At 43.2% G+C, this 20072-nt stretch overlaps 1 protein-coding gene across 1 annotated transcript; it reads left to right on the top strand.

Moving 5' to 3' along the window:
- Nucleotides 1–4: 4 nt before the first annotated feature.
- Nucleotides 5–18518, top strand: WDR82 (WD repeat domain 82). Its single transcript, XM_043587515.1, has 9 exons — nt 5–500; nt 4530–4627; nt 7601–7667; nt 12201–12300; nt 12787–12903; nt 13137–13292; nt 13731–13800; nt 14589–14731; nt 15721–18518. Exons 1-9 carry the CDS (start codon nt 340–342, stop codon nt 15748–15750), a joined length of 942 nt encoding a protein of 313 aa, XP_043443450.1. The 5' UTR covers nt 5–339; the 3' UTR covers nt 15751–18518.
- The last annotated feature ends 1554 nt before the right edge of the window (nt 18519–20072 follow it).

The following is a 20072-nucleotide window of genomic DNA, read 5'->3' as shown; positions in this document are numbered from 1 at the left end:
CCCTTTCCCGGCGTGCGCTGCGGTGAGGCTCCTCGCCCTCAGCTTCTGCCTGTCGTCCCAAGATGGCGGACACAATGAGCCGGCGCCGCGCCGGTTGGCCTTGAGGCGACTGTGAGGAGGATCGGTCCGCGAGATCCCGCAGTCCCGGCAGAAGAGCGCCGCACGTGCAGGAGGAGGAAGGGGTGGAGGCGGCCCGACTGTCGGCCGCCTTTCCGCTCGCCGCCGGCGCGGCGCCCGCCCCGCCCGGGTCGGCCCCTCGGCAGCCAGCCCGCCCGCCCGCCTGCTGCCGGGCCCCGCCCCAGCCCTGCGCCGCCGCCACCGCCTCCAGCAGCCGCCGCCATGAAGCTGACCGACAGCGTGCTGCGGAGTTTCCGCGTCGCCAAGGTGTTCCGCGAGAACTCGGACAAGATTAACTGCTTTGACTTTAGCCCCAACGGCGAGACGGTCATCTCGAGCAGCGACGACGACTCCATCGTGCTCTATGACTGCCAGGAGGGCAAGTGAGTGCGGCGGTGGCCCTGGGCCCGGGCCCGAGTCTGTCCGTCCCTCCCTCTCTCCCTCTCGTGGCCCAGCGCTCGCCCCGCCGCCCGCCCCCGGCCCCGCCGCCCTCTCCGGCCTGTTTTGCACTCGCTGCCGCCAGGGCCGCTTCCATTCCGAAGATGTCCAGGAGACCTTTTTAAAAATAATAAGAATAGTGAGAGTGATACTACCATCGTTATTATTTTGCTTGCTTTCGGCCTCCTGGAAAAGCGCTTCCGTATCGCTTGCCAAACCCCACCTTGACCTTGACCTTTAAACGCCCGGTCCGCCCACCTGGGCCCCAGCAGGTAGCTTTTCCGCTCCTCCGACTCTGTCAGAGGTGCCGGTCGGCTCTGGCCCCCCGCGCGGAACCGCAGAGGCTGCGCTCCTGCCTCAGTCAGCAGCGTCACAGCTCGCTCTCTCTGCCCTCCTCGGTGACCTCGATTCAGCCCTGGCACTCCGCCCATCCCCTGCCCCTTAGCTTCCCGCCGCCTTCTGCCGGAAGGCCGCGTGGGTTGCAGTTCTTAGCTGTCAGGATTTATTTGTTGTGCCTCTTTGGGCCCCCTGTCTTTTTCTTTCGGTTCCAAATCATTCTTTTACTCCCTCAGACCCATTGCCCACATTTGTAGTTAACTTTTTAACAACATCAGAAACTTTTCCTTTTTGCCAAAAAAAAACTAACTTGGCTGTCCCATCCCGACCTGAATGGGAACCTACTAGGAAAACATAGCATCCCAAAACAATTTTATGTTTCCTCTTATATATATTTCTAATTTACACTTTATGGTCCAACTGGAATTACCAAAATTCAGGGTCTGATCGTGAAATTTCTGTGTTGCCACCGCACTGCATCTCTAAAGTCTTATAAGCACATTTTTGCCTTTTTCTCTGGGGACCTTGTCAGCTTCACCTCACCCTTTATAAACCTGCTTTGCTTTCTCGTTACTAAATTGTGAACTCCTTTGGAGCAGAAAGTGGCTTAGGCTAGATTCGATTTCCCTCAGCCACCTTCTCCAAGCAGGCTTGTGGCTATTTGGTATAATTCGGTGGCTAGGGGTTTTGTCAGATTTCATTTTGTTACCTAATTCCAGATCTTATTTTTTGAATCGTTGGGGTTTTCTCTGTCTTTTCCAACTGTTCTTTTTGCCTTTTGTTTTGTTTTAAAACCGATGCCTTCTGTAAACTTTCTTTGGAACTTGTCTCTTCGTTTGTGAATTCGGTTATCTAAAGTAATGTTGTTTTGGTCTAAGCTGTATCTTCTTCCCAATTTTTTCCCACGGGGGCTATGGAAAAGTATTATGTAACTGGCTCTGGATCTGCCTGCAGTATGCAGACGAGTGGCCTAGAGTGGTGGTCCTAAGGGAAGAGAGCATTGTTAGCTGGACCAGTGCTGACTTGAGTCAGCGTTATTCATTTAGTAGATGTATTTCTGTCCAGGTTTGGTCATTTGAATCAGCTTGGAAGAGAGAGTAACATATAGAGCTGGAGTCGGGATTAGGATTGTGGGTTCCTGGGACTAGAAGTAATTTGAAGCTGACTGGCTTGAAATGTTGAGTGCTTGTGCACAGTTTGGAACCTCTACCTGGAACCTTGATGATGGAGATGTGTGTTCTCATTCAAAGGAGATGAAGGTTGTGATAGCCTTCTTAGTAGTTTCTCTCTAAGTGTGGCATAATTTCTACTTGTTGGGAGCAGTGACAGTTTACTTGGAAGTAAAATGTTAATTTTATGACATGCAGTTTATTCACTCATGTAGCTTTTTACGTAATTACAAACTTACAGGAAAGTTAAACAGTATTTCAGAGATCCATATCGCCCAATAATCAGTTACATTTTACCTCTTTTGCATTACAGCTCTCTGTGTTAAGTATTTAGGTATGCATTTTTTAATGAACCATTAAGAGAATAAGTTGGAGGTATCAAGCCCCTGATCTCCAAACACTTCAACATGGATTTCCTCAGCACAAGGACATTCTTTTACACAACCAGAGCACAATTATCCAAATTAGCAAATTTAGTATTGATATAATACTATAGGGCATTCTCTTTTAAATTTTCTCTTATCAATTAATTGTGACCTTATTTCATTGTGGTCTATGGCAAGGGAGTGGCTTGGTAGTTAGGAGACCTGGGTTCTAGTTTGGCTTTGTGACCAGGTATGTGCCATTGGTTAGATCACTTCTCTGAGTATTAGATGACCTCTTTTGCCTTTAAGAGTCCATGATCCTAAGGGGTAATGTGAGGAAAAACTGTGCCAACTAGTATAAGTCAAACCAACATTGGTAGAAGAGTAGTGTTTCCTTGGAAGTCATAGTATCTCTACTAGATGGTACTAAATGTTAGAATTTGGGAGTTTGAAGATGGTCAAAACAAGATTCTTTATACTTAATATTTTCCAGTTTTTTGTTCATTTTGTCCATTGTTTTTGTTCATCCGTTGAGTGATTTTTCTATTTGAAAGACTTATATATTATCTGCTAGGTGATTAAAATTTTTCATAATATTTTTTATTCATGCCTGATCACCAGAATCGTAGTTTATGGAAAGAAGCTTTACCAAAATATTCATGGAAAAATGTTGTGCATGGGCTTTGTAAAGATCCTCTGAAATGGATGCAAAAATTAGGATCTTGTTTTCAAACTAGGAAGTGATATGAGGTAAAAGATTTCTGTTATTAAAAATAAATCTCAGGTTAGTGTTTGAGACAAATAGGCCATACATAAGTGGAACTAAAAACTTCCCTTATTCCATACCCTTTAACATTGGCTCTTCAGGATATGTCTTCACTATTTTAGACTGAATTGTTGGGATAAGTAAGCTTCTTTTTCCACTTGTAGAAATAAAGTCAACTATTTTTTGAGAGCAAGAACACATGTATGTGCATACATGTGCTCGCTGTTTACCACACAGTAACCCCACAGCAGAGCCCAGGGTAGGGGATTCAACAGGGTAGCCTTTGAGCTGATCTTTTTAACTAAGCTTTCAGTTAAAGGTGAGAATGTGGAAAATTCAGTGCATTTGGAATGAGAAGCTTGTTTGGAAATGAGTTTTGGGTAGGGAAACCCTTGACCTCACTGACATTAACAAAAATTGAAAGTGCAAATATTTGAGTTCTTAAAGCTGCTTGGGTAATCTGATTGTTTAGCATCTAGGCTTCATTGAGAGGGCGAATTTTTTTCTTTTTCAAAATTGGAACTCTTTGTAAACATTGGTATACAGTTTATAAAATCCTCCTATACCCAAATGTAGAACATTGTGAGCTTTTGGTTAAAGATTTTACTGAGATCAGTTTCAGTTTGATCTTTGATTTTCAGGGTCCTATAGAGGAAGACATTGAAGGAAAAGGAACTTCATATGAATTTGTAACTCCTAGCTTAGAATTATGTGATTTTACATTAAAAAGAAAAGAACCAATGACCAGTTTTTTTCTAGGGAGAATCAGCCTTGCCTTCTAAAAGCCTCAGTAAGTACTTTGGACTTGTAGAATAGGAAGGATAGATAGCTTCTGCAACTGCAGGTTATATTAGGAAAGACAAGCAGTTTTACATCTGGTTTCAGTTTTGATAAATCATTTGTTTCTTCTTGAGAAAAGATCTGGTTTCTAAGTGAATGGCTCAAGAAAAGTTTGGGCCTCACTAATTTAACGTATTCCCATATCCCGCTTTGTTATAAACTGTGACTTGTGTTTTGTGTGCCTTTCTTTTCCAAAAAGATGTACTTTTTCTCAAAACTTACTTCTGAACATTGTAGTAAAGACTCAGTTGAGCCCTCAGATTTACTTACACTTCCTAACCTCAGCATTTGTTGTTCAGAGGTGAAAGTCTGTTGCACTTGATTGATTCCATTTGTTTTCTCTCGTTTGGAAGAAATTGTGTTTCTTTCCAGTGTTAGAGCTTCCAAAGAATTCTCATCCTTGCCACATCATTCAGATTCTTCTGTTTATATGAAGATCCTAGGTTTTGGTGATGGAGGATTTTGATGGTTTTCTTTCTCTGTCCATTTCCTCATCAGACCAAAGAGAACCCTGTACAGTAAGAAATATGGCGTGGACCTCATCAGATACACCCATGCAGCAAACACAGTTGTTTACAGCTCTAACAAAATAGACGGTAAGCAAGCCTTCTTTTTAGGAAGTAATGGTTATGATTTCTTTTGTTAAGTAGTTCTTGGAATCTTTGTGACGATTTCTGCTTTGCTTAGAGTTTCTGTAATTTAAACATATTTTCTTAAGATGTTAGCAATTGTTATGACTGAAGGGGTGCTGGAAACAAGCCACCAATACTTTTGAAGGACTTGAAATGGAGTATGAAAGGTCTCTAGATTAGAATGGAGAGTGGGTATAGGAAGCAATGAATTATATTTATAGTTTGTACTTCTTTAAACTTGAAAGAATACTTTTTGAACAAATAAAAGGAAAGACTATTTGACATACAGCAAGTGGCAAATAACCACGAATGTTTGAGCTGTGGTAGTTTAGGGACCTTAGATGAGTTTTTGGTGTATACTCTACCTTTCATGGTCTGTGTCATGAAGGACAGTGTATTGACCTTAATTATGTTTAATTTTAGGGACCATTTTTAATCTGAATTTTGTCCCTTTTCCATTTTATTTTATTTATTTTTAAAGACTTTATTTGTAAGTAATCTCTATACCCAATGTGGGGCTCAAATTCACAACCCTGAAATCAAAAGAGTCACATGCCCTTCAGACTGAGCCAGCTAGAGGGCCCTTCCCCTTTTAACTTTTAAATAAAGTTAATGGCTTTAAAGAGTAACGAGTTATTTTTATAAATTAAATTTGTGAATTTCTTTATCTAATAAATGATCTTGATCTTGTTTTTACCTGCATTTATTTCCCCTGGGATAAGTCATTCTCAGTTGACAGTTCATCTTGGTAGTTGAGGACTTTCACCTTAGGACTCTTTTTTTTTTTTTTTTTTTTTTTTCCATTTATCTCACTGATTTATTGATTGTCTCGCTTTTTATAGTAAGTTTTTTTTCTTTTTTTAAAATTTTAATGTTTATTTTTGAGAGAGAGACAGAACATGAGCAGGGGAGGGGCAGAGAGAGAGAGAGGGAGGGAGACACAGAATCCAAAGCAGGCTTCAGGCTCTGAGCTGTCGGCACAGAACTCGATGCGGGGCCCCAGCCCACAGACTGTGAGATCATGACCTGCGAGATCATGACCTGAGGTGAAGTCGGCCACTTAACCGACTGAGCCACCCAGGCGCCCCTGCAGTTAAGATTTTTCTAATGTCATCCACAAAGATCACTTAGACTGCTGTTTTGGCTGTGCTTATCTCAGAGCAGATGGGCGGAAGTCCTTTTTTTTTTTTAAATGAGACTTTTCTGCCTGTACTGATTTTTAGTAAGTATATCATTTCTACTTTTCATGCCTCTATTTCAGAAGTGGTTTTCTAAGTAAGCAGTGCAATTGATGCTTTTGGACAAGAATATAAAACATTAGGATCCTGAGGAAACATATCTATGTGATCACCTGAATGACTGGTATACTTCTTCTGTTGGGGTGATTAAATGTGAGGATTCTCCAAATATGGTGCAAAATGAGGCAAATGTGTGGCACTTGCAGCTTTGCTGCCAGGCCTCTGCTGGGAGGATGTTGCCTTTCCTGTCTCGAGTGCATCCTGAAGAGTTCCTCCAACGCTCCGTTTCCTTTTGCCTGATTCCAGGCTGAGGTAGTAGTTTGTACAGTTTGAGGGTCTATGATACCACCCGGTACAGGAGATAACTGTACAGGCCACTGCCTTGCCAGGAACAGTGCACCAGCTACTGAGTGGGGCGGAGAGGATGGCGACTCCCTGCTCATCTCTGGGAAACCAGGTAATGGGGAGGAAAGTCTTTTTCTGCTTAGGGCAGGTGAGTAGTTACTAGCAATAGAACATCCAGGAAGACTTCATAGTTGTCATTCTAGAACTTTGAAGATTTTCAAGGAAAACTATATAGAGTTCAGTTTTGGAACATACAAAGAGTGCGGTTTTCCCTCTCCCGAGTTAGACGCCCTGTTACTAGAAAGTACCCCTGTGAACAACTGGAATGACTGGGTGCTTTCAGCCTCTTTGTTTCTGTGTTCTGTTTGCCTCTAGAATGTTCTTTCTATGCTTTCCTATCTATATTGGCACCATTTCCTATTGCCTTTTTTGTAACAGTTGCTTCCTACTCCTAGTCTTTTGCAAGGCATAGTACTTTGTAGTTCTGTTCTTTATGGCACTTCATTCCCTTTCCACTGCCATCTTTTTGTTTACTTTTTCAGGTAGAATCACTTGGTTTTTAAGAGTGTTTGTCTTTTTCTCCCCAAGCACAAATCTCTGTGATTATTCTTTTCTTTGATATTGACAGAATCTCGCTGCTGTGACTTACTGATGTATTTATGAGTTTAATTTTTAAATGTTTTAAGATCTTTTTAACCCAATTTCCTGATTTGTTCTTTTGGACACTTTATTATTATTATTATCAACTGACTTCTCTCTGATGCACAAAGTACCAGTGGATAGCTGGTTAACTTAAAAAGTAGTAGGACATTACTTCTGTTTCCATTTGTTTAGTTTTGATGTAGATTATATACCCAATTAAAATTTAGGTCCCTAACACGCTGTTGGAGAACCCTGGACAAAAATATTATGCCAGAGTTCAGCCTGATCCTCAGTTTAGCATGGCTACTTAATTCTTTGAGCCTGTTTCCTTAGCAGCTAAATGTTTTCCTTTAAGGCTTGCCATTCTGTGAGCACTGAACCTATTGTGCTTTGTGGGGGTGGTGCAGGCAGGGTATATTTGCAGGACGGGTTGCATTATAACTATGCAGAAGCCAAAGATTAGTGGTAACAATGATTTTTAAAAATTGCTGTATATGCTGTCAACTTAAGAACGAACTCTGCTTTTGAATTATGTGAAATCTGTAGTGCCCATTCTTCAGCTGTGGAGAGGAATTACTCAGCCTTACTTATTCACACCTTGCTTGAGTTATGGAAAACAATAAATTTTTTGGCCTTGTTTTCAAGATGAAAATGTACAGTAATTCCTTTAAAAATAATAGGGTATCATCATGCCTTATTTGTCTTCTTACAGATACTATTCGTTACCTGTCCTTGCATGACAACAAATACATCAGATACTTTCCTGGACATAGCAAAAGGTAAGACCCAGATGTTACAGAAGTAGTTCTTTTACCCCTGAGGTTACCCAGAGACTAGGAGAGTAGAGAGATTTTATTAGTGAACTAAAGCTAGTTCCTTACTGCTGTTTGGCATTCCTCTTAGTCTTCTCTTGTTAACTGTCCCTAAAACAGTCAATACTTGATTTACTGAGGTTGTGGAGGCAGGGGTAGGACTTCATAGATAAACTGAAATATCAGTTAAAACATAATTGGGGAAAAAGTGTATTAAAGACACTCAGTGGAAACCTATGTAGTACAAATTACATTTATCATTGAGGAACCCCAAATATTAGATGTCCCTTAATGAAAGGACCATTTATATGTGAGGCCTCTTCCAGTACTGGTGGCCCCATTACAGCAGGCCCCTAGTCTTCATAAACATGTTCCATGTGGAGATCTTAATGAGGATGAAAAAAATAATAATAAATAAAATTGTCCTTTGTGACTTTTGAAAGTCCAGAAGCTTGTTTCCTTATTCTGTTTTGTAATGCATTTTGTTTCCCTCTGTCTCGTACCCCAGTTCCCCCAGTGTTTTTTCTTCAAATATTCAAGTTTGGGTTGAGTGTTAAACACATTTTCCTTTGGATGATTTTTTAATCACTGAGGGTATTTCCTCCTGCTTATGTTTACAAACATACATTAACACAGTACAACTTGGAGTGGTACAGAACCTTAACAGGAGATGCACTTTTGATTGGGCAGAGCATATCTATGTTGCTGAAGGTGAGAGCTGACAGCTATTGGTTACTGGTCCCAAACAAACAAATGATGGCTTGTGATAAGTAGATGTTTTTGCTTGTTTGTAGTCAAATTAATGTTCACAAATGATTTGAGTTGATTGTAGTTGTTTGAAATTCTTTCCAATCTTCCTGATTATCCAGCTTTTTGATGTCCTGATTCTCAGGAGATAACTTTTTGCCCTTTTTTTTTTTTTTTAAGAAAATCAAGGCCATCCAAAATGAGTTCTTTTCAACTTCCTTGGAACCCTTTCCTTGAAAAGAAGCATCCTTTCTTCCTTGACAAAACCAACCTCCTTCTTTCTACTTGTTTCCATCTTCTTAACTAGACTTTTCCTTGCTGCCTACAAACTTACTTGGTCTTCCTTATCTTAAATCTATTTCTTGAACTTATCTCCCACTCCTTTTAACTGTCAAACATGAAAGAATAATCTGCATACTCCCATCTCCACCTCCTCACTCATTCACTGTTTAAATCATTTGGTCTAGTCCCGGGATCATTTATGGGGCTTTTTCCATGCTGTTTTACTTCTCTTTCCCTGCTGTCTCCAGTTAAAATCTGTCTTCGGGGGTGGGGGGTGGGGGGTGGGGGTTGGTTTTTGGTTTTTGGCTTTTTGGCTTTTTTTGGTGTTCAACTTCTCAGTGACTTTTTTTTCCCCTTTGGCAGTCTACTTTCCCATTTTGGTTTCACTCTTGCAATCCTTGGCCTTTCTTTCTCCCTTTGACTCTAAAATAAGTAAGATTTCACCCTAGCTTTTCTCCTGTCTTGATATTTTCTCACATCTTCATCACTAATTTCATTTACCTCTACTCAGATGGCTTCCCAAATCAATATTTTTAGCTCATGTCTACCCTGATTTCCAGACTCCATTCCCACCTCCAGGTTTTATATACATCTACGTGGATATCTCTTTCATGCTCCCACCTGACAGGTCCAGCATACCATCCCTCGTTACATGCTGTGGGCCATATCCTCTCTGTCGGCCTCATGTTTCTTTATCACTGTCCCTTCTAATTATCCTAACTCAAAGCCTCTGTTCCCTGTTCGATTTCTTTCCCTTGCTTTCACATCTAGTAAGTTGTTAATCCTATTGATTCTACCTAGGTTTAACCTAGTGTGTCACTCTCCTTTTCTTCGGTCCTGGCTCATGCACTGTAAAGTGAATTACAGTCAAATCCTAATTAATCTCCCTATCCCTCATCATCCTTCTTTAGCATCCTGTATTACAGTTCCGACCACTTCATAGTCTATCTATATCTCTGTGGAGAACTTTAATAGTTCTCCATATCTGTCTGCCCCTTCCCCTTGGAGTGAGGCTTTCCTCCCTCTGGTTGTGACTCATTTTCCCAACATTATCTTCCACCACTCAAGTTGAGGTGAATTCTGGGCTGCTTCCTAGACATGGGCCTCATGCCTTCCTGTCTGGCACTTTTTCTGTAAAGACATCTCTCATTGAAATCCTGTCCACCACATGTGGTGCTTCTTCCAGAAAGCCTTCTCTGACCCTCTCTTGGAGTTCCCTGGACTGGACAGTTAAGCTTTCTTAGAGTTGGGCTATTTTCGTGTTGTTGTTTGTTTCTGTTTTTGTTTTTAAGTTTATTTATTTTGAGAGAGAATAAGCAGGGCAGGAACAGAGAGGGAGGGGGACAGAGGATCCAAAGCAGGCTGTGTGCTGACCGCAGAGGGACCAATACGGGGCTAGACCCATGAGATCATGACCTGAGCCAAAGTTAGACCGACTGAGCCATTCAGGTGCTTCTAGAGTTGAGGTTTTACTCCTCGTTGTATTCTCTTCACTTCTCAGCGTAGAGCCCAAGATAGACTTTCTCTGAGCTTTTGACCTGAATACAGTGACCTAAAATTACATGTACGTATGCATTCTGCTCACTGTTTTATTACCGCCTCAGCATTCCCAGGAAATTTTGGCTTATGGTATCTTTAAATGTTTAAGTTGAGGAACTAGTATGGATGTTAATTGAGTTATATTGGAAGAAATTTTTCTTTAGGTAAAAATTTAAAGAAAAAAAAAGTACATTTTCTCATTTTCTATTCATGGCATAAATTTGAATGCTTTCCAGTGGAACTAAAACATTCTGAACCCCTTTCAGTGTCATCCAAAACTTGAACCTACTCTATTTCTATATAAAAGATCCATTCACAAATGAGCTGTGCAATTTGGTCATCTTTTTGACTTCAAACTTTTATCAAATGAAACAGCACAACACCAACATTTCCTTTATAATCTTCATCTGTGACACCAGCTTCTATATCTATGAAGTGTTTTATGGCCAAGCCAAAATTCAGAACTACTCTTCCATAGTCCAGAAGGAAGAGTTATCCAAGTGTCTGTTTCCACAAGGGCCTTCTCTATAGGTGGTAATATAGACTCATAGGCATTATATATACAGGTCATAGCTTGTGGCCCTCAATGAAACTTCACTTGGGGCTTTGGTAGAGCCACATGCTGTCCTTCATTGCAGGCCAGGCCCAAATGCTTGGGAGGTGGCTGGTGTCTTCATATCAGAGTGGCAGAGTGAGAATATGAGCAAAGGGTACAAGAGAGCTCGGGAGCCCTTGGAAGAAATGTTTTCTAGTGAGTGACTCTTAGTGGTATAACCATAAAAGGGGACTCATATCAGAAATAACAGTTGCTATTAGCACAGGTCTGTGGCTTGGCTTAGTAAGTAGTGCCCAAACCAACAGCCTCACCATCACCTGGGAGCAGGTTCTCAGACCTACTGGATTAGAAGTTCTGGGAGTGGATCTCAGTAGTCTGTGTTTTTAATCCACCCTCAGATAATGCTGATTGTACTCAGGTTTAAGACTGTTAGTATAGTCCACAAAATTCTAGTTAAGTAATTAAGGATTTTTTGGTAGGTTTTGTTTTTTAATTGAGATATAGTTTAGTACCATAAATTCACCCTCTTAAAGTATACAGTTCAGGTTTTTAGTATATTCACAGAATTGGGCAGCCATCACCACTAATCCAGAACACTTTCATCACTCCCAAATAGAAACCCTGTATTCATTAGCAGTCACCCCCCATGCCTCCTCCTATAAGTTCCCAGCAACCACTAATCTTCTTTCTATATCTATAGCTTTGTTTATTCTGGACATTTTTTATAAATGAATGAGACAGTTTGTGCCCTTTCATGTCCACTTCTTTCACTTAACCATGTTTCCAAGGTTCATAACATGTAACATGACTCAGTACTTCATTTCTTTGTATTATCAAATGTTTCATTGTATAGAGACACCACATTTTGCTTATCCATTCATTAGTTGATGGGCATTTGGGTTTCCACTTTTTTGCTATTATGAATAAGGCTGTTGTGAGCATGTGTGTACCTTTTTGTATGGACATAGGTTTCCATTTTTCTTGGGTATATACCTAGAAGTGGAATTTCTGGGTCATATAGTAACTACCTTTCACTTTTTGAGGAACTATAAATCTTGCAAAGCACCTGCACCATTTTACATTCCAACCAGCAATGCATGAGGCTTCTAATTCTAATAGGTGTGTAGTCGTGTCTCCTTGTGGTTTGCTTTGCATTGGAGGCTTAACATTTTTATGCTGTAGCTCGAAGTTTGTTTTTTCATTATATTAGTTGCTTTTGGTTATTCCAGATTGTTTATATGTGTATGTTTCTTAAAACGGCAGTGTTGGGAGAACAGGTATATATAATGTAGCTAGGCAGGTAGAGTGGTTTAGAGTTCACATCCAATTTTTGCAAATATTATGCTTCAACTCCTATTTATCTTGATGCATTGCAGGGTGGTGGCCTTGTCCATGTCACCTGTGGATGACACTTTCATTTCTGGGTCTCTTGATAAGACCATTCGACTCTGGGATCTCCGGTCTCCTAACTGCCAGGTAATGGTACCTCACAGTTAAAGTTTTCTATGGTAGGCACTATCATCAGCTCTTCCTCTCAAGGAAAGGAGAAAGTACTCGTTCCATTCTGAGATCCCAAAGTCTTTCTAAACTTTGGAGAAAATCTGTTTTCCTGGTAGGTGGCTGGTAATTAAGCTAATACCCTAATCCAGTGCATATTGCATTATGCTCTGTGGATTTTTGCTTTCAAAACCATTTTCCTGAAACCTGTGAGCTATAGCTTTTATGCTCAAAGAATTTGTTTTTATTTGGATTCAGTGTCTATAGAGTTGTACAGTTAGGGTTGATGAAACCAGTTGTATGGAGACCTGTTTGTAAAAAGCCTTATTTTAGTTAGGTTTGTTTGCTTTTTCCATTCTCTGGGTAGGTATCTGTTTGTGTCCTTTCTTAGTTTTCATTGGAAAAAGTAAATTACATGGTGGTAAGATCCTGGGTTCATTAACCTTTTTTCTTATTTTTTCATAGGGCCTCATGCATCTACAAGGCAAGCCAGTTTGTTCCTTTGATCCAGAAGGGTTAATTTTTGCTGCAGGTGTCAATTCTGAAATGGTCAAACTTTATGACCTTCGCTCTTTTGATAAGGTAAATCTTTGAATCTTTGAGCTGTCTTCATATCATGGAGGTTTTGAAGGGTAAGATGAGAGCATTTTCCATGATAAAGGAGGTATGTGGTAGACACTGGCGAATGTCAGAGCAATAGTTCTTCCTTGCTTTTCCTAGCCAAAAAGGAATCTAAAGGGACAGAATGAGAGTTGGCTCTGGCAGAAGGAATATTGATGGGCCTTGGGCTGGGGCTGCTGTTTTTATCATTTCAGGGGCCATTTGCGACTTTTAAGATGCAGTACGATCGGACTTGTGAGTGGACAGGACTTAAGTTCAGCAATGATGGTAAACTCATCCTCATCTCCACCAATGGCAGCTTCATCCGTCTCATCGATGCATTCAAGGGAGTGGTGATGCACACCTTTGGGGTGAGCTGACAACCTTTGAGCATGGCTGTTTCCATGCTCCTCCCTCCTGGGCTGAGAATTGTGGTAGCTGGTTGATGGAGACCAGTGGTTATCCTTGACTCACTGATGGAAGCATGGACATGCATTTTCATTCTGAACATGAACTAACTTCTCTTGGATTCTGAGACATTCACTTCTCTCACATAGTGTCCCAAGTTTGGAATTTAGATACAAAGTAATTCCTTGCCATAATAATTTTCTAGTTGCATTGAATATGGAGTTGGGGATGGGGGTGAACTGTAAAGGGTGGCAGCCGAGTTTGGAACCTTGGTGGCACTTTGCATGAAGAGGAGAGGGTTTCATGGAAAGGAAGGTGATGTGTGTGCTGGGTAAGTGTTTATAGGCAATTATTTTATATTAATAGGGCTGTGATAAGAGAACTGTTCTGCTTTTTTTTAGGGTTATGCCAACAGCAAAGCTGTCACTCTGGAGGCCTCATTTACTCCAGACTCCCAGTTTATTATGATTGGTAAGCTTTCTTTATCCCCCTTGGGGGGTTATTTCTCTGTACTGTGTATTTTTTTGGTTGTATTTTTGTTAGTTTTAACTAATTAAAATACTATCTATTATCCTCTTGATGGGTGTTCTCACCTATCTCACCGCAATGTGTAGTCTTATGCCAAAGGTGCAGTGTCTTTGATTTTGACTTCTTTACTGGGACCTGGCATTAATGTTGGTTGGACCAGCATAAGAGTTAAACTCCACAAGCACAGTCTTACTAATAATACTAGCTTTCTGATTTAACCCTGCATTCGGTTTTCAGTGGCTTGGTGTTGGTGGGATGTGATGGTATTTAGCCCCCTCCTTTTTTAAAAAAATTTTTCCTTTAATGTTTATTTTTGAGAGGCAGAGCACAAGCAGGGAAGGGGCAGAGAGAGAGGGAGACATAGAATCTGAAGCAGGCTCCAGGCTCTGAACTGTCAGCACAGAGCCTGATGTGGGGCTCAAACCCACGAACTGTGAGATCATGACCTGAGCCAAAGTCAGACACTTAATCAACTGAGCCACCCAGGTGCCCCGTAGCCCCCTTTTTAAATGAGAAAACTAAAGTTAGAGGGGAAATCACTTGGATGGGAACAAATAACTAGGGTTAAGGTCAGTTTCCAAAGTGTCCTTTCTTCACTGCCCCTTCTCCCTCAATTTCAGATGAGGGCCAGGTCCTGAAGCTTGACTTTTCTCCAGATATCAGTCTGTCTTTCCCACTTTTCTTTGCATTGTGCCTTGAGCTGTTGTATTTTCCTTTATCATTCTCTTTAGGTTCAGAGGATGGCAAGATCCATGTCTGGAATGGAGAGAGTGGTATAAAAGTAGCTGTGTTGGATGGCAAACACACAGGCCCTATTACCTGTTTGCAGTTCAACCCCAAGTTCATGACCTTTGCCAGCGCATGTTCCAACATGGTATGTGAACACAGGAGATGTCTTCCACATAAGGGCCCTTTCCATTTGGGGTGGTGGGTGCTTCAGTGAACTGTGTCCTAAATAGGTTCCTGATAAGCATCCAAGTTCATGTTTCTCAGCTGGTGGCTTCCCTGGTTCACCTCCTATTATTTGATCTCTGGTTGGACTTGGCTTTCACTTTCACCCTTATTTCTATGATCTGGGATCACCTGTAAGCTGCTGGGAGACCTCAGGCCCATTTTTGCTGTAGCCCCTGGTTTTATGACCAAACTACTTGGGACTATGCCTAACAATTTTTTGGCTTCTTAAAATACTTCGAACCAGCCTATTGTGGCTGCAACCTCTCTGTTTGCCATTTCTTTCAGTTTATGCTGAATTCCTGAGAAATTTTTACGGTTGATCATAACTCACTACTTAGCGTTTCCTCCAAGTTCCTTATGTTTCTAGGCAATGCTAGCAGAACAAAGCGTCCGTGTGTCTCAGCCTCAAGTTTCTTTTTAGCATCTCTTAAGTATATCTGGGTATTTGAGGATGAGGGATTTCACTACTAGCCTACCCAGAGCACATTGCCCCCTCGCTCTTTTTTTGTTTTTGACACTGAGGAAACGATGTCAGAAAGAAATGCAGCAAAACCACCTCAGTCCCTGTCACTTTTTTACAGCTTGAGAAGGAGAGGGCATGTTGGAGGTCACCTGGCAGATTGGCAGTAAGGCCAGATACCCACCTCCCCAGACAGCTCTTTTGTTTTTCCTTACCACTGGACTACGAAGGTAGACAGTGTTGGAGACAGAACCAGCTTACTTTTGCACAGAGGGGGAATGTTTTTCCACAGATTGTCAGAATCGGTTGGTCATGAGGGAAGGCCACCAGCCAAAATTCCTCCACTGTTGGGGTTGGGCACCTTGATGCTGGGGGCACGGTGGTGGTAAGAACCCTGAGTGAGGAGAGAGGCTTGGCTTTTAAAAGTTGATTTATGTTTCTCCTTCCAGGCCTTCTGGTTGCCCACCATCGATGACTGACCTTGGTGCTGCTCGGCTGTTTCTGTACAGTGAGGGTGGCCAACAGGAAAAAACTCAGAGGGGACTGAGATAATGGATCGGATCGTTTGACTGGGCTGGAGAGCATCCTTCCACATGGCCTTCCCATGGATGTGCTGTACATCTGCTCAGAAGAAAAAAATTACTTCGCCGAGCTTCTTCAAAAAAGACTGTTGGTGTGGCAGATTCTGTCAGGACTTAGATTTTCCCGCTGTCACTGCACTGAGCTCCTCCAGAGGAGTGACCAGATTCATGATTAGGGTATACTGGGGCCCTCGAGACGCCTTCAATTTTGAATGTATTTGCTGCTGAGGAGCCGGTGAAGTTAATTCTGCACATCCCTTCTCCCACCCCCATAAATGCATGGGAAGCCACAGTTCTGGTTTTGAGATGCTAGGGAAGCTCAGCACCCCTTGCCCGCACCCTGCATGTCTTGTTACTGGGTCTCCCTGTGTCATTGTGGCAATATTCCACACCCATCATGTTACTTAGGTGCCAAACATTTACAGAAATAAGTCTTCATATATCTGGGGGTCAGAAAGGGACAGATAAACAGAAAAGGACCTTGCTTGCCAGGAAGCCTAGCGAGTTAGTCACGTGAGGGTGGGTGATCTGGGCACGCCTCAAGGCTCTGAGTGTTGGATGGGAGATGGCCCAGGAGCCTGAAGGGGAGGGAAGTGGGGGTTGCAGGTGAGTTCCATGGCTGGGAGGTTTAGCAGTAGCCTGGTGTGATCCCCCATCATGAAGACAGACCTGCGGTCTTTCTGGGTGCCTACCAAGCTTGGTTTTGTACAAAAGCAAGGTGGGAGTCTATTTTTGTACATGAGATACATCACGCTTTCCTGTGGGCCAGTATTGTGGAGTGAGTCTGAGTTGTTTACACTGATGCCTTCCCTGCCCACCACAAATTGTGTACAGAGTCTCCAGATGATACCACCCCTTCCCCCAGCTCCCAAGCAAGAGCTGGCTGTAGGCCTGTGTTATATGTTATATTTAGCCTTTTTATATATGACATGGGGTTTCTGTTGTTTGTATTTTAGCACAGTGTGTACACCTTCATTTAAATATATCCGTGTGTGCATACATATATATGTATATGTATGTATGCATATATATATATGTATATAAAATATCTGTCATTTCTCAGAGTTCAGCAGAAAGAGGTCGAGTCCTGCAGCCCGAGAGAAAGACTGCATCCTTGCTAATAGTGTTTGCCACAAGTGTTAGTGAGTCTTCCCTATTACCCTTTTTTCCTTTGGGAGACAGAATGAAGCAAAGCTTCAAGTGTTTGCTGTTCCCACGGCAGCTAACTGAGGGTCTTGGGATAACTTCCCTTGTATTCCTCAAGCCGCACTTTGGGGCCCTCTCTGCAGTATTAGCCCCCTTTTTGCTCGGTGATGCTCTGTCTGCGCTTGTACGTGTGTGACAGTCACTTTTGCATGCCCTTTGTGCCTGGCTTCCAGCATCTGGGGACAAGATGCTGGAACCAGAGCATTTTCAGTTTGTCTGAAGCTTCTTTTCCAATTACAGGTCATTCCTGTTTACCTGGTATGTCTGCTTTCTTTTCCTTGCCTTCTCTTGGAAGAGGGAGAGGTCTTGATCAGGGTTGAAATGAGCTACGGCTGGCTCATGGCCTTTCCTTCCCCTGCATGGCCTTCTTAGAGCAGTACCAGTGGCATGTTATTTCACGAAGTTCTCAAACATTTAAGTAGGTCATAGGTTCTCTGCAGATACAGAAACGGGCTCCACAAGGTTATGACTTGCCCAAGAGTACATAGTTGCTAAGGGGGAAGCAAGCCATTAACTGCCTTTGTTCAGCAGCAGAAATAGGCTGTAAATTGCCAGCAATTACTGTTTTGTTAGCAATTACTTTGGACTTGTTTCTCAAAGGGCAAAGGGCATACATCTTTCCAAAATGTCGACTGGAATCTGCAGCTTTTCTGCAGTGCCACCCACTGTATATAGCTCTGCCTTATCAGAATGGAGAGACTTCTAGAAACCAGATGATCTATTACTGCCCACTCCTGGCTCTCCAAAGTAGAAAATTCATGGTAGGAGTAACTGTTCAGAGACTGGGTTTATAAGAAGGGCTGCCTAATAAACATACCTGCAGCCAGAGCAGCCACTTGCCTGTCAGCAAGGAAGATGATTCCTCTCGAGAGTTCTTGTGTGTCCAAAGCTGAGGTACCACGTTCTTTGGAATAGGCCCGTCACTGCCCCTCTTTCTAGGGACCTGTGGCTACAGAGCTGGCTCCTAAGTTGGGAAGGAAAGGGGAAAGCTACAGCTGGAAGTGATTGGACGTGATGTGGTAAGAATAAGGCAGGATAAAGGGAGCAGAGGGGCTGGGGCTGCAGGGGTGGAGCCAGTGGTGTTCTAAGCTCTCTAGGATGGGAGGGGCGCATCACACTTGAAGAGTCCAGGCCAAAGCCACCGATTTATGTGGGACACTGCACTGCTCAACCACCAGCCAGTGGGGGATTTTTTAATTTTTATTTTATTTTTTTTAGATAAAACTTCCCTGTTGCAATCATAATTAATGCTTATTGAGGAAATTTGGGGAATTTTAAAGTGAATCAGTTTGCCACCCAAATGCTACCACTGTTAATCTTTTGGTGTTAAATGTTCCTCTAGAAATTTCTGTGCATAGATTTTTGGTGTGTTTACATAGTTGTTATTCTACTGTATATACAATTTTATGTCCCTTTTGTACTTAACATATAAACATTTTTTCCATGTTACCAGTCTTAAACAGAGTTTTATGGTTGTAGCTTTTCTGTTGAGTTTCCATAGCATTGTTTGCCTGGCTCCTAGAGTTGGAGGGAGGGATGGGTTGTCTCCTGTTAGTCCTCTTGATTCCCTTTGGGACTCTGGTAATGCTGTGTGGATGGATTGTTGGGCTCCCTGGGACTGCCTCTGCTCGCCCCTGGTGACCAAGGCCTGTCAGCTGTTGGGAAGAATCCCTAGACCCAGACAGACCTCAACGCATAGCAGCCTGGGTCTCCTCAACCGCAGGCTCTAATAAGCAGCCACAGGGCCAGAAATGAGGGACTGGGAAGGGCCAACCGGTCTTGGTCTGCAGACTCTCTGGCATGTACCTCAGGCTGCCTTTCATCCCTCATTGTTACCTCGACACTTGATCAGATTGGCAGCCTGTAGCTAGAATAAGGTTTGTCCTGCTAGGTCCCGGCTTCTGTGGGGCAAGGGTAATGGAGCCTCTTCTTTTGAGGCTTTTGCACCAGTTCTAGCAGAAGGCCTGGCCAGTAGCTTGATAACCCACTGCTTGGCTGGTGAGTTGGCAACTCCTAGAGCCTGTGCACCAGCTCGGTATCCTCAGAGCTGCGGGACCTGCCGCCTGCCACTTTGCCCACGGTCGTCAGCCAAGGATCATGAAGAGCAGCAGAGGGAACATCCCAGCTTGTGAGTGATAGGCTCACAACGTCAAGGAGGAAGCGTCCCAACACCCCCCCCCCTTCCCCCCTTTCCCGGCCTGGTGGGAGGGCTGCTGCAGCATTTGGCTCTGCTGAGACGCACATGGCTGACCCTGCAGTCGCTCCTGTCATTTGTGCGTGCTTGCAGGTGAGAGACGCACCGCGCCCACTCCGGGGGCCTCAGCCTGTGTGAGGAGTGAGAGCAGGCAGTGGGCTGGATCGGAAGCAAAGCCAGCAGGCTGCAGGGGCGAGCTGCCTCAACAGTTGTGGGTGAGGCAAGTGCGGGATGCTGCCCACACTCTGCTGGGGGGCAGGGTGGTTGCTGAAGACAGAGGAAGTAAAACTGCAGGCCTGTTAAAGCACACTCCTGCGTCTGCTAGCCGCCTAACTAGAGCAGGCCCAGAGAGGCTGCCCAGTGGTTCTGGGGCCACCAGTTTGTCGGGACCTCACTGTGGAGAGACGGAGGCCCAAGAGTGCTGGGCTGTGGGACAGGACTGTGAAAAAGGGGAAATTTCTTCCTTTCTCTTCCCTGGAAAAGGTATATAGGAAATGGAGTCTAAAATGAGTTAATTGGGCGGCGCCTGGCTGGCTCTGTCAGTAGAGGAGACTCTTGATCTCAGGGTCATGAGTTCAAGCCCCACACTGGGCATGGAGCTTAAAGAAAATAAGATGGGCAAATTAAGAAAAATAAGGGGCGCCTGGGTGGCTCAGTCGGTTAAGCATCTGACTTTGGCTCAGGTCATGATCTCATGGTTTGTGAGTTTGAGCCCTGCATCAGGCTCCCTGCTGTCAGCACAGAGCCAACTTCAGATTCTCTCTCTGTGTGTCCCTTTGCCACTCCCGCTCCCCCTCTCTCTCAGAAATAAACATTAAAA

Source organism: Prionailurus bengalensis, chromosome A2 (assembly GCF_016509475.1).
Source record: "Prionailurus bengalensis isolate Pbe53 chromosome A2, Fcat_Pben_1.1_paternal_pri, whole genome shotgun sequence".
In the NCBI taxonomy this organism is placed as follows: domain Eukaryota; kingdom Metazoa; phylum Chordata; class Mammalia; order Carnivora; family Felidae; genus Prionailurus; species Prionailurus bengalensis.
The sequence above is the reverse complement of the archived record's forward strand: the minus strand, read 5'-3'. Positions and strand labels throughout refer to the sequence as shown.

Bases quoted from the DNA above. Each gene is read 5' to 3' on its own strand.
- WDR82 (XM_043587515.1), top strand. From the start codon at position 340: ATGAAGCTGACCGACAGCGTGCTGCGGAGTTTCCGCGTCGCCAAGGTG. The intron at 13,293-13,730 runs GTGAGCTGACAA...GCTTTTTTTTAG, and splicing joins TGGTGATGCACACCTTTGGG to GGTTATGCCAACAGCAAAGC. The intron at 13,801-14,588 runs GTAAGCTTTCTT...CATTCTCTTTAG, and splicing joins CTCCCAGTTTATTATGATTG to GTTCAGAGGATGGCAAGATC.